This window comes from Tripterygium wilfordii, chromosome 7, assembly GCF_013401445.1.
Source record: "Tripterygium wilfordii isolate XIE 37 chromosome 7, ASM1340144v1, whole genome shotgun sequence".
In the NCBI taxonomy this organism is placed as follows: Eukaryota; Viridiplantae; Streptophyta; class Magnoliopsida; order Celastrales; family Celastraceae; genus Tripterygium; species Tripterygium wilfordii.
The window spans coordinates 14148507-14163275 of NC_052238.1; the positions used below are offsets into that span (position 1 = coordinate 14148507).

Genomic DNA, 14769 nt, shown 5'->3' on the forward strand with positions numbered 1-14769 from the left:
AGCAGGAAAAACATTAGAAAAAAATATATTTGTATTGTATTGACAAAAATACCCCTAAATATATCTCTAAAATCTATCTAGAGTCACACTCGTGATGTCATTCTTCTTCCTCTTTTTTTTTCTCTCTCTTCATCTTCTTTCATGTCGACCACCAGAAATTGGTCGTCCGATCATCGTTTTCTATGAACAAACTATCGAAATAAAGCTCTAGGTCAGCCCGATTAAAACTCAATCATCACTGGTCATCGATTATCACTTGATTCATCAAAAAAACTTTTTGAAATCACGGCCACCATTTGAAAAGAAGATAGATCCGGCCAATACGGCCAACTCCGATGACCATCAACACCACCAATCAACTCCACGGACCATGGCGCATCACCTTTGAGGTTTTATTGCTTTTTCGAATTCTTTTTTTTTTCTTCTGAAATTGGATCTGAATCTACAAATAATACATTTGTTTCAGATCTGTTCTTATATGTTATTTGTTTTGGAACTTTAAACAAATAAATTTCTTTAAAAACAGATAACATTTCATTAAAGACAGATAACATTTCAATAAGACAGATAACATTTAACAGGACAGATAACATTATGACAGATATCAAATTAATTGAAACAAATAACATATCACATGTAGTCTGCAACTGGAATCAGAACCAAAAAAAACACAAAAAAATCATTACAGAAACTTTTGAAAAATAATGATGTGATGACAGATCGAAGGAAAACTACAAGTCCTGTGGTGAGTATGATCAAATCTAGAAATTCAAACACCGAGAATATCCAAAATCAACATGATCGTAAGGTGAATCATTATAGAAATTCAAAATTGATGCAAGATTCATATTAGAAAATCAATTTCACGAAGAAAATTGGAAAAAAAATATTCACTGCAACTATAATTGTGAAAGAGGAGCTTTCGTAAGTGGATAAGGAATTTTCGTAAACTTTATGATTAATTTTTAAATTTTAATTAATTAAATTGAGGTCATTTTAGTCATTTAAAAAAATTAGGATAAGAGTTTGTCCTTTTTGGAATATTAGTTTAAAGTACATGTACTTTATGGAATAAGACTTTTAAGAATGTTCATATTGGAACAAAGCTCTCCCATGAAGGACTTATATTTAATTTTCCTTTTTTTTTGAAACAAGGATTTGGGTGGGGTAGGATTGGAACTCACGACCTAATGGGTCAGTGATCACTTACATGCAATGTGATTACCGTTCAACCAGCGACTCACTTGTCTTATAGACTTTTTTTTTAATTGAGTTATATGTCCACATGATTTTATATGCATTATGTGGAACATGTGGAGTTTATGAATTCATTTGAATCATTTGCGTCCAACCAAGGGCAAAGCCTGTGAACAACCTCCAACTTAGTTGGTGATAATGCATTCCCACACATGGACATTAGCTTTAGGTTTCAATCCCCTCCCCATCCAATGTATCAAAAAACCAAGCGTGGAGCCTCCTTATAGTGAGGGGTCAGTTGACTATCCTCAAAAACATTTTAATAATTTTACTTATATAGTAATTTACATAAAAGACTCACTTGAATTTTCAATTTAGACTCCTTTATTGTAAAAATTCATGCTCATGGTTGAAACTTGAAACAAGAAAATGTGACAATTATTATTTTTCATATTTTAGTGTTATTTTTTATGCTTTTGAAGGTATCATTAATAGGTAATTAAAAAAATTCAAGACGCTATCCTCATACTCTTGCGTAACTTTGCCCCATCTTGACATAAAATCATTTGTTTGCTATTATGACCCCCTTATATTATGTCTTGTTTCCACAACGATTTCCCGCACCTTGCCTTCGAAGTTCTCATTGATGATTGTGAGGATGTCAGTGGGTCTCCATCGAAGGTTTGTAGCAAGTAATTGTCAAAAGAAAATGGAAGGATTTGGGGCTGAAAGTGGTGGGGAAGAAGAAGATGGAATGATTTGGGGTTGAAAGTGATGCGATCAATGAGGTATTAAAAGAGTGTGTTTTTTATCACCTTAATAGCCGCATTCAATGGAATTGGGGCCAATTCTCGCTCAAGGATAGTAACGGTAATTTTAACTCTCTTCCGTATGATTTGTAGTCAATCAGGTGGTAGTAGTGACACGTGGTTTGATAATTTGAGTAGTCAAGGGAGTAAAAATCGCTCATTTTCATTTCATTATTAACAGAATTTATATATTTATTAACAGAATTACTCGATTATAGAGTTTGACCGTATAAAACTGTAAATTGATTCGTCGTATCTCTTCAAATCAAAACCGAAAACATAAATCACGAGTAACTCAAATATCACTCATGCAGTCATATTTATGTGTTTGATATCTCATAAAAATCTTAAGTTCGAGCATCTCATCCCTTCCCATGTATAGAGTTCCACGTGGATTAAAAAAATACTTGATTAACAGAAACTAATCAACAGAGTGGGCCACTTCTTTGACCAATTTGAGACTGAGAGAAACTTCCACATTTGTGAACTCATGTGCAAGAATAATAATAATAATACTTTTTTTTTAATCCACGTGGAACCCCAAAAGATTCCCGCGTTTTCGTTGAGACGGATCCAGCTATGCAATAAAGTTTCCTTCCAATAGTCCCCATTGATCTTCGTTAGGAACGATGACACTAATTAATACTCCATGCAATATGAAAATAAAATACCATTAGGATGTGTACGTGTATATATATACACACACATATATGTGAAGTTTTGTATTGTTTTTGTCTTCCAAATGGGTGTATGGAGACCATGTTTCCATACACTTCGTTTGGGTTGGTCCATACTTCGTTTGGCCAATTCTGCACGTTCAATTGTAACTACAATACACAACCTAGCTTCTTTAGCTTCTAGTGAGTTTTTATCATAAATTTTTTCAAACACAAATGACTTTGCACCTACTGATCACATGAATCTCTATACATATATATTTTTAGCGTGAACGATATCATACAAATGTAACATTTGGACATATAATATGGGTATATTAAGACTGTCAGGCCTGCGAGCACAGAATTTTCTCCTTGATGACAGGATAAGTTAGATCAAAACCCAACACGTGACCACACATATACTACTCCAGGCCAATGAGAATCGAATTCAAAATTTCCCGAGTCAATATGATTTGAGTCGAAAAAGATTCATTAATTAAACTATTACCCAAACGGTTTTCGTATTTTCTTTCAACGTGAGATGAATGGTCAATCAATGCAGACATGCACGTCCAAAATATTGGTTCATAACAGACACAACGCCGCACCGAATCCCCCCTGATAAGATTGTGTGTTGTGTATAAATGTGTTGGCAATTCATGTGGAGAGATGCCAAGCATATATATAGATAGATTATATGGATGTATATATATACTTTTGGATTCTACTCTCCACTTTTTAGATTTAAAATGTTTGTCCCTATGAGTCCCATCATTCATGCAAAAAGAAAACTAAAATAAAAATATCTTCATTCAACTAGTTGTTTACATCCATCCATCCATTCATTGATTCATACCAGCAGTCTTAACTACTTTTCAAATTGAATATCATTGTCACTGCTATATATATGTTATTGAAAAATAACATCAAATCAAGATCATATATCATTGTGGGCCATTTGATATTACAACTCAACCATAGTTGCTTTCCCCAGGGCCATGTAACATGTTCTCTTGTTCATAACAGACCAGCTACAGTACACAAATTTGTTGTTCCTTATAGACAAAGGCACCACCGGTTAGATATTCATAAGTTTTTCTTTTTTTTTTTCATATGAAGGAAAGAGTAACAAGAATTAAAATATATCCACCAATTGTTAATAAGTTTTTTTTTTATAATTATTACCAATGAGACGAGAGGTGGTTAGGTCGGTAATCGGCTGAGTTAGGTATATATGTGTCTAATGTTCGATTTCAATGAAAAACATATTAGATATTTCATTCTTTCTTTTGAATACAGGGGAAGAGAGACGGGAAAACTCGAACTCGAGACCTCTATAAAATACTACACACATGAGTGCCATGTGAACTAATTGTGTTTCTCAATATTTCAGTCTTTCTTACTTCATTTGATTTTGTTAGTAAATTATGAGAGGTATAACAAAGCATGTTCTTCTCTCTTTGGGTCTAATCATTTTTTCCTCACGTACACCAACTGCCTTATTCTTTACGCGTCCAAACCACAAGCACCACTACTAATTTACTTTAAAACTCAACCTAAGAGGTTTTTTCTTCTTTTAAAAAACAATAAAAAAAAGGGTTTGTCTAAACACTTTTTGTTTGTCAATTGAAGAAAAAAAGACAGGATTAGATGGTCAGAATCCACGTACTTGAACAATATGAGCTTGTTAAATCCAGCGTGTCAAGAGACTAAAGTCAAAAGGGATTTTCATAATGGGCCCAAATTATATCATGTTATATTTTATCATGCTTTAAATGGTAATGTTAATTTGCATGGAGACACAAGATTGGCAAAGTACCTTAATGTTAATTTGAGACCAGGCATGGTCCAAGTTCTTCTTTTCATTTTCCATGAAATCAAACATATAGATTGTTGCATAAACCACAACGCTACGTATCCTTAACGAATGAGTCCATAATGATATATAAAATGAATGAGTCCAATGGCGGATCTAGAAAATAAATTGAGGGGATTAATTAGTTTTCAAGAGGGGTTAAAGGTGGGCAAGGCTTCGGGGGATTACATATTGAAAATTGACCAGAATTAAGTAAATACCTATATAGTAATTAAATTAAGTAAATATCATGAGCCAAGGATCAAGACGGTCATGGATGATTGCAAGGACTTGATGGACTTTGCTGTCTAAGATCTTGAAACATCATTTAGTTTTGTTGGTAATAGCATAATGCAAACAATGCACCATCGCATAGCCAAACTCAAGAATAGGTTTAATTCTTTTATATCTTACCAACAATATTGATTGGACGGATTTGATGATCTCATAAAGATAGAGACTCCAACCAGTCTCACCCAATTAAGGATCAATTGAGTAATAGTATGCTTGATTCAAGACAATTAACCATCAATGTTTGGTTATTGTTAGTCGCTTAAAAAATATTTTTGAGAAATTCAATATCAAAATCGACATTTCTGACACCAATATCACCCGTAGGCTTTTTGAAGAAGACAAGTACCCAAGATGGGTCTCTGGTGCATATCGTAAGTTATTGGCTAAGGTTGACAATGGAGCTATCAAGCCTAATGTGGTTGTGGCTAAAGATGGTAGTGACCAATTCAAGACCATTGGTGCAACCCTTGCTACATACCCCAAGAACTTCAAGGGTCGATATGTTATATATGTCAAGGCTAGAATCTACTACAAGTACATTACTATTGACAAGAAGACGGTGAATGTGTTCATGTATGGTGATGGATCAAGGAAGACCATTGTTACTAAAGACAAGTCTTCTAAGAACTTTTGCACCATGCAAACTGCCACTTCCTGTAAGTACATAACCTTAAATTACAATTTCATCTCTCAATAGGAGAGCTTATGTTCCTTTTTTTCGTACGGTAACATGGATTCAATGGTACATACAGTTGCTTTTGGAGACAGATTTATGACAAAGTCCATGGGCTTTCAGAACACTGTAGAGCCTCAAGGATACCATGATGTGGCTCTTCTTGTGCAATCCGATAGTTCTGTGTTCTTCAAATGTAGAATCAATGGTTACCAAGACACATTATTCTATCAAACTCATAGACAATTCTATCAAAACTGTGTCATCTCTGGCACTATCGATTTCTCTTGAACTTTACTAAATCAAATATGTTCATAGTGATGAAACTAAGATGCACACGAAATTTCATTTAAATCGGAGTTCATTTGGTTCACCACGTTCACAAAGAACACATATGCACAAAATTAGGTAAAACCTAGTTTTGGCGGAATTTAAGCATATAACCAAATATATATGTGATGCACTTAATTTCTCATGATTATAGTCCTAGAACATATATTAAACCTTCATGTATATGTGATTCAAGTTTCAAGTCATTTGGACCTAAGTTGGTTAAGATATGATAATTGGAAAATTGATGCTCTAACTTAGTCCATGTATGTTTGTTTTCAAAACTTAATTTCCAGCACTATCTAAAAAATATATAGTCATTTAAATTCAATTCATATAAATCAAATATTGCTTTAATGTTTCATTATCATTTATAAATGATTTAATATCATCAAAATTAGACATATAGGACCATAGGTCCAACAATCTCCCCCTTTTTGATGATTACAAAACATGCATGATATAAATGACTATTTGATTGTAATTGAATTTAATATCAATTCAAAGTGCATTAAAAAGTTTAATGATATCAATTTAAAACAATTTTGAAACTCATATACAACTTTAGTTAAGTAAGCTTAGCTCCCCCTTACTTTAACATCTATTCTCTCCCAATCATGGCATATACACTCTCCCTTAAGTTATGCCTATATATGCATTTTGGCAAATGATTTTAATGCAATTTATCATCATGTCTCTCCCCCTTTTTGTAATAAATCAAAAAGTGGAGAACTAAGGGGTTGATGCAAGTTTTGTAAAAGATTTATAAGCATTTTTGAGATTTTATCACAAAAGTGATTTAAGACCATAAACATGCTTCAAATAATATCAAAACTAGTTCTCATCAACAAATGGCAACAGACCAATTGAACTAATAGAACCTAAGTGACCCAATTTGGAGCCTATCACACTAAGTGACCCATGGCCTCCTAATGACACTAGGTTACTCCCCCTTCAATCATGCATACCAATTTATATATTTAGCTTATAAGCACATATCACCAAGAAAATATAATAAGCATTCAAGTAATATGCACTCAAGGTGCTTCACACAAACCCAATGCATTTCTTAGTTTTATGAATCTATCCTTAGCTAAAGGCTTAGTGAACAAATCGGCAATATTATGTTCCCCTTCTACATGTTCAAGCACAATGTTCTTTTTAGCAACATGATCTCTAATGAAATGATGTCTAATGTCTATATGCTTAGCTTTACCATGATATCTAGGATTCTTAGACAAATGTATGGCACTTATGTTATCATAAAGAATTGGAATGTTTGAAAATTCCATATTAAAATCAAGCATTTGTTGTTTAATCCAAAGCAATTGGCAAGTACAACTACCAATAGCCATATATTCGGCTTCGGTAGTGCTCAAAGCAACACATGTTTGCTTCTTGGAGAACCAAGATATGAGCATATTTCCTAGGTATTGACAAGTACCACTAGTACTTTTCCTATTTATTTTGCAACCCGCAAAGTCGGCATCTACAAATGAATGCAAGTCAAATGAAGATTTCTTATCATACCACAACCCTAGGGAAGGTGTGTCTTTTAAGTACCTAAGAATCTTCTTTATGACCATGAGATGTGTTTGCTTAGGATTAGATTGAAATCTTGCACACATGCAAACACTAAACATAATATCGGGCCTAGATGCGGTCAAGTAAAGTAAACTACCAATCATTGACCTATATCTCTTTTGATCAACATCATTACCATCTAGGTCGGGTTCTAATTTGGTTCCCACTCCCATAGGTATGGATGAACCTTTAGAAATATCCATGCCATGCAAAGCATCTAAGTCATGTGAATTGCTAGATGATGCAATGTTACTAGAATTAACACATGTTTTCAATTGATTTTTTAAATCCTCATTTTCTTGAACTAATGCATCAAGTGAAAAACATACATCATCATATTTAGATTTCAAATCACAACACTCATTTAGATGCATTTTTTCTACTTTAGAAAGTCTACTAACTTCTTTCTTAGTATGCTTGTGTTTATGCATTAATTTCTCATAAGCAATATAAAGTTCATCATAAACACAAGAGAGCTCATCATAAGAAGGTTTAGAAGATGTTACCATCTCATCCGAATTTGATGAGGACACTTCCTCTTCCTCATTTGCCATGAGACACAAGTTGGCTTGGAGTTCCTCTTCACTATCACTTGAAGATGATGATGAAGAATCATCCCAAGTGGCCTTGAATGCCTTCTTCTCCTTCTTCCCTTTGTCCTTCTTCTTCTCTTTCTCTCTATATTCCTTATGCTTCTTCTTTTGAAGCTTAGGGCAATCGGCCATAAAGTGACCTACTTTGCCACACTTAAAGCAAGTACTCTTTTCTTTCTCTTTCTCCTCTCTCTTTTCTTTAAAAGCCTTTCTATTCTTGAATCCTCCACGTTTGTTCATCTTCAAGAACTTCTTGAAATGCTTAGCTAATAGGGCTGCCCCTATTTCACTATCATCATCACTAGAATCCGAACTAGTGTCACTATTGATCCTAAGAGCTAAGCCATTTTTCTTAGGTGGTGCATCTTCCTCATCTAATCTTGACATCTCCAACTCATGTGTCATTAGACTTCCTATTAATTCCTCTATCTTAAGCTTCCTAAGATCTTTAGCCTCTTTAATGGCTACTACCTTATCTTTCCAAATCCTAGGTAAACTCCTAAGGATCTTTTGAACCTTATCAACTTCCTCATATGGTTTGTTCAAAGCTTCTAATTCATTACATATGCAAGTAAGTCTAGAAAACATCTCCCTAATGCTCTCACCCTTCTTCATTCTAAAGGTCTCAAACTCGGTGACTAGCATGTTTATCTTAGAGTCCTTCACTTGACTTGTTCCTTCATGCTTCAACTCTAACATATCCCAAATCTCCTTTGCACTCTTACATTGAGCTATGTAATCAAATTCACTCCTAATAAGTGCAATGTGCAAAGTGTTGATTGCCTTATTATTTAGGCTAAGTAATCTCTTATCTTCCTTAGTAAACTCACTCTTTTCCTTATCTACCATCTCATCACCCAAAAGTTTCCTAGGAACATAAGGACCATTCTCTACAACTTTCCACAAATCATAATCAATGGAATTTATAAAAATTTTCATCCTATTTTTCCAAAAACCGTATTGCAAGCCATTGAAAAATGGTGGTCTATTCATGGATAGGCCTTCGGCCTCACCATAAGAATTTATATTTGCCATAAATATGCCAAATAGGATATAACTCCTAGTTTTAGCTAACCTGCTCCGATACCAATTGACGGATCGAGTTTTAACACAAGAGGGGGGGTGAATTGTGTCCCCAAATTCCAATTGGAATCTCTTTTTCAATTTAAACAAATTAATGGCAATTAACAAGTAGCACACAAATTTGGACTCTAATGATTTTCCTAATCAATATTCAATCCAATGCAAGATGTGATACAATATAGTGAATGACCAAATATCAAATAATCAAGAATTGCACAAAACAGATTTTCAAGCAACACACTGCACACAGATTTTTCAACTCAGATTTTACCTATCAAATGATGTCAAAATGCAACGAAATTTTATATGCAATGTCACAACACATTAATAAACACTATATCAAAATTTCAGATCAAAATTCAAAGTTTAAGGCAGTCTGCTAATCTCGGACAGATTAGGGTTTTGAAAATCCTGCAGTTTGAAACAAGTAGTAAATATAAACAAGTAAACAAAGAAATCAACACAGCGATTTATAGTAGTTCGGAGACCCTTCTCCTACGTCTACTACCTAGATTCACCAACCTAGGATTTTCAACCTCCACTAAGGATGTGGTTTTCTCAAGAGCTCCACAAAACTCACAAGGGTTTTTAGGTCACCCTTGAAACTGAAGATTTCAAGACAATCTTCAAACTTTACAACCAAGGGTTTCTAAGAACTCCCTCAAACTTCAATGTTTGTAATATGCCCTAACAAAGGGACTTTCTCAATGGGTTTTTTAGCCAAGGTTCTCACAACTAGCACTAAGCTATTTAAGTGAAGAACTTTCAATAACAACAATCACACACTCACGGGTAGAATTTTCAAGTAGGTAAGGTGAGGTGATTTTGGGAGAAATAACACCTTGAGCTTAAGTGAAAGCACCCTCTCTTTGCAGCAGCAAAATGGTGAGAAGGCCTTGAGTAGTGGCTCAAGAAGAAGCTGGGATTTTAGTAGACAATGGATGCTTGAATGTTTGAAAGCTTTGAACAAAGTTCTCTCTTGATTGCAAATGCTTCTCCAAGTTGTATGAAAGGGAAGATCCTCTTTTAAAGGCAATTCTCTCCTATGCTTGCAGCCATTGGATCAGACTTCAAGAGTTGATCTCTACCATCCATTGCAGCTCCTAATCTTGGTCATTGATGATTTGAGCAAACAAATCTCCACCATAGAGCATATAGACGTTGCACATGCTCCTTTTTTTAAGTCAAAAATTGCAAGCAAGAAAGTTGTCTCATGCACAACCATTTGATCAATGTATGTCTTCAAATCTTGACCATTCAAACTCTCTTTAATTCTCAGCCATGGATGTAGATTGTACTATGCCATCTTGTCCCTTCATTTTGAATCAAAGACTTCAAAAGTGATCTCTTAGTCAAGGATCTTGTTTGATTGCACCAACCTAACTTTCTTGGTAGCACATGTCTTGAGTGAAAATGTCAAGGATCTTGTTTGATTGCACCAACCTAACTTTCTTGGTAGCACATGTCTTGAGTGAAAATGTCAAACAAGAATATATCACTAATGATAGAGAGGACAAGGTTTGTCCCACATGTTTGAAAAGAGTTTTATCTCCATGAAGACCACAACCAATAGCCTCAATGTTTGATTCATTCAACTTGATAAAGTGCCTTAGTGGAAAGTTGGCAAATATAGGATTTTTCATAGTTTCTTAGAGCTCCAAGCTCATTCTTAGAAACTGGACTTCGACCACTCTTGAACATACTGAATTCTGAGCCATATGAGACCACAATGATGATTAACCTACAAGGAAATAGGAGGTAGAACTCCCCAATTGCATGTAAGCTCAAAGAGCTTCATATAGAGCGCATAGGTTAATTACATTAGAAAAACAACCCAGAAAATTTATATTACTGCATGATAAATCATTTTATATGTATTAGAATGTCCATGTAAAATTTCATAACAATCGGAAATCGTTTGGTCACTCAACCAAGCAATTTGATCACTAATTGTAAAACCGATAAATTCTAAGTGTAAATTCAAAGTCATTTTGCAAACTTAGTGTAAATGACCTTTTCTCTTGAACTTTACTAAATCAAATATGTTCATAGTGATGAAACTAAGATGCACACGAAATTTCATTTAAATCGGAGTTCATTTGGTTCACCACGTTCACAAAGAACACATATGCACAAAATTAGGTAAAACCTAGTTTTGGCGGAATTTAAGCATATGACCAAATATATATGTGATGCACTTAATTTCTCATGATTATAGTCCTAGAACATATATTAAACCTTCATGTATATGTGATTCAAGTTTCAAGTCATTTGGACCTAAGTTGGTTAAGATATGATAATTGGAAAATTGATGCTCTAACTTAGTCCATGTATGTTTGTTTTCAAAACTTAATTTCCAGCACTATCTAAAAAATATATAGTCATTTAAATTCAATTCATATAAATCAAATATTGCTTTAATGTTTCATTATCATTTATAAATGATTTAATATCATCAAAATTAGACATATAGGACCATAGGTCCAACATCAGGGTCCGGAATTTTCTAGGTTTAGCGACAGATAAATATTTTGATTTTTATTCAACTTATCCTTGGTGCATTACTATTTTACAGACTTGGTCTGCAGAGCAATACATAAATGGCTCTCTCACTACCACCTAAGACTTGGTACCTTCATTTCCTTTACCAATCCATTCAATGTCTCATATATGGCGTGAATATGAGGATGCGATGCAGAACCCACTTGGAATTCATGGACAACTCCGTTGATGCTGATCCAACTATGACCAGGCTGCTTCTTGACCCCTCTTTCTCTCATAAACCACCGTAGTGCGGAGACATCACTCCATCTACGATCAACTGCAAATACATTGGATAGCATCACATAGCTTGCAGAATTTTCTGGGTCCACTTCTTTTAGCCTGCGGTAGATACTTTCAGCCAATTCAACTCTTGAGTGAAGTAGGCAGCCCCCAAGCAACGCACCCCATACAAAATTGTTAGGCTCGAAAGGCATGGAGGAAGCAACCTCAAAAGCTTCTTCAACATGACCTACTCTTGCAAGAAGATCAATATAACATGCATAATGTTCCAAACTAGGAGCAATGCAAAAGAAGGATGTCATGTCTTGGAATATCTGTCGTCCTTCATCTATCAACCCTGAGTGGTTGCATGCAGATAAAAGAGCAAGAAACGTTCCAGCATTGGGACACAAACCAAACTGGTCCATTTTGGAGAAAAGCCTAAGGGCTTCCTCTCCTTCGCCATTCGTTGCAAGACCCATTGCCATCGCATTGAACAAGACTACATCTCTAGAAACTACCCTGTCGAAAACCTCCTTCGCTCTGTCCAAACTTCCACACTTACAATACATGTCAATCAATGCGGTAGCTAGAAATGTGTTAGATTCTAGAATACCTTTACTTCCTCTATCTTTCATATACTCATGAACCCAGCTTCCAAGCTCTAAATCACCAATTTGAGCACAAGCTGAGATCACGCTAACCATTGTAACATGGTTTGGTCGAGAATGGGGATTCTCCATCATCGTCCGAAAAAGACTCAAAGCCTCCATGGGGTAGCCATTTTGTACATATGCATTTATCAAAGAATTCCAGGGAAGCACACTTCTTTTTCCGTTTGCGCTAATATCATCAAATATTTCCCTACTTTTATCAATCCTTCCCCATTTACCACACAAATAAACAAGAACAGTATTCACGAAATCGCCACTAATAATCTTAAAATCATCATTACCAGTCAATCTTGAGAGAATTGTTACCCATTCCTTAATTTGGATAACTTTAAGCTTCGAGCATGCAGACAAAACATTAACCATCGTGTCATCTTCTGGAAGCAATTTTGCATCTACCATTGAACAGAAAAGCTGTAAAACTCTCTCAGTCTGACCTGATTGAGCGTAACCTGCAATCAAAGAAGTCCAGCTACAAACCGTACTTTTCTCTGGCATTTCATCAAACAAGTTGCGGGCAGACACCATATCTTTGAGACCTCTAGCATAAACAGCGAGGAGCCCATTACAAACAGAAGAATTAGTCACGAAACCCAATTGAACGATATGGGTATGAATTTGTTTGACACACTGGGAGTTACCAGAGCAGGATTTTAATAGGAATGAAAAGGTGAAGTCATTAGGCGAAAGAGACCTTTGTTTTAAGGTATTCAAGAGAGAAAAGCAATCAGAGAGTAGACCCTCTCTCGCCAAGACTCTGATAGCAGCATTAAAGGGGAAGATATCGGGGTTTTGAAGCTGATAAAGTAATACTCGAATTGCATATCGAGAAGAGTAGTGGCCAATAAGACGAGTGGCTATCAAACTATCTTGATGGGCGCCAAGGCGATAGATATGAGCATGGATTTGCAGGAGATGATAATGTGGAATGTGACCCTGCAGCAGAGTAGCGAGATTGAGATTGAAATTGAGATTGGGGGAAACAGAAGAGGATGATGAGAAAGAAGGCAAGTTACGTGGTGCGTCAAAGGCCAAGTAGCATCTTTTTGGCGTCAGTGCGGTTAGACAAGCAGGGAAGAACGGAACGCGTTTTGAAGGCCACGGTTTCATATTGGACTCCTGATGAATGCTAGAGGCCTCTTATTAATGCACTTTTGCTGGTCCGTCCTGTGGAGTTTGAACCTATGTTTTAAATGAAATGCATGTGTTCATTCCATAAAACAAAATAGACGAACAACTGCAACCGTTCCTAACGGACCTAATCATAATTCATATGATCAGGTCTTCACGCAGGGAAGTCAAATAATTTTCTTTGATAAATTGCTCTTCTATTATCATTTTCAGGTGGACTCCTAACAAAATATTTTGGGGTTTAGGTGTCATATAGAGAAAACACCTCCGCAGAGTTTCCTCTTTATATATAAGTATAATTAATTGCCATAGAAAAATATTGGTTGATCCCAAAGAACAAATACAAAGTTACAAACATACCTAAGATGATGAGATTGGCTTCTGGCAAGTGGTTGTCGACTGTCACTCCTGGTTGTCAGCATTGCAAAATTGCAGTTACAAAATCTCCAGATACTTCATATTCGGCGAGAAAGAAATGCCATGGCTGATCTGCTAGCACGAGAAGGAGTCAGGCGCTCATCTGATTATGTGAGATGGTTCTAAAAACATTGGGGATTGGGGGTATGTGTGTTCTCTTTCTCTGCGTTTTTTAATCAATATGTTGGGTGTTTGTTGGGGTTGCAAACACTGGGTGCGTGTGTTTTGTGGGTTAAACACTGTGTATGTCTGGGGATATGTGTTGTGATTCTTACACTGGGTGAGTGTGTTTTTGGTCTAAACACTGGGTATGGGCATTTGTGTTGTTCCTAATCACTGGTTTCTTCTTTTTGGGTGTGACTCTCTCTTTTCGGTTGCCCCACCGGCTTTTTTTTTTTTTTTTTTCCTTTGGGGTCCTCGTGTTGTTTTGCTCCATGGAAGAGTAGTTTTTTTTTTTTTTCCTCTCTCTCTCTTCTTCTTCTTCTTCTCCCTTCCTTTTTCCTAGTGTCTTCTCCTTCTGGTTTCTTCTCTGTGTCTTTCTATGTGCTCTTGTTGCTAGCACAACTGGTCCTCTCACTTTTGTTTAGGATCACAACCAGGTGGTATCAGTACATGCTATCATCAGATGGCAAGGTGGTTACAAGCACAACCGCACGGATGCATCTTACATGAGATACATGGCAAAGTCCTGGGGCTGAAAATATAAATTG

At 35.6% G+C, this 14769-nt stretch overlaps 2 protein-coding genes across 2 annotated transcripts; one reads left to right on the forward strand and one right to left on the reverse strand.

Annotated features, from left to right (window-relative positions):
• Positions 1–1791: 1791 nt before the first annotated feature.
• Positions 1792–5778, forward strand: LOC120002629 (probable pectinesterase/pectinesterase inhibitor 13). The gene is made up of 3 exons (XM_038851390.1): positions 1792–1878; positions 5038–5470; positions 5567–5778. Exons 1-3 carry the CDS (start codon positions 1792–1794, stop codon positions 5776–5778), a joined length of 732 nt encoding a protein of 243 aa, XP_038707318.1.
• A 5723-nt stretch (positions 5779–11501) lies between these two features.
• Positions 11502–13745, reverse strand: LOC120001623 (pentatricopeptide repeat-containing protein At3g12770-like). Its single transcript, XM_038850017.1, has one exon. It carries the CDS (start codon positions 13619–13621, stop codon positions 11690–11692), a length of 1932 nt encoding a protein of 643 aa, XP_038705945.1. The 5' UTR covers positions 13622–13745; the 3' UTR covers positions 11502–11689.
• Positions 13746–14769: the final 1024 nt, after the last annotated feature.

Bases quoted from the DNA above. Each gene is read 5' to 3' on its own strand.
- LOC120002629 (XM_038851390.1), top strand. From the start codon at position 1,792: ATGTCTTGTTTCCACAACGATTTCCCGCACCTTGCCTTCGAAGTTCTC. The intron at 1,879-5,037 runs GTTTGTAGCAAG...GCTTGATTCAAG, and splicing joins TCAGTGGGTCTCCATCGAAG to ACAATTAACCATCAATGTTT. The intron at 5,471-5,566 runs GTAAGTACATAA...TGGTACATACAG, and splicing joins CATGCAAACTGCCACTTCCT to TTGCTTTTGGAGACAGATTT.
- LOC120001623 (XM_038850017.1), bottom strand. From the start codon at position 13,621: ATGAAACCGTGGCCTTCAAAACGCGTTCCGTTCTTCCCTGCTTGTCTA.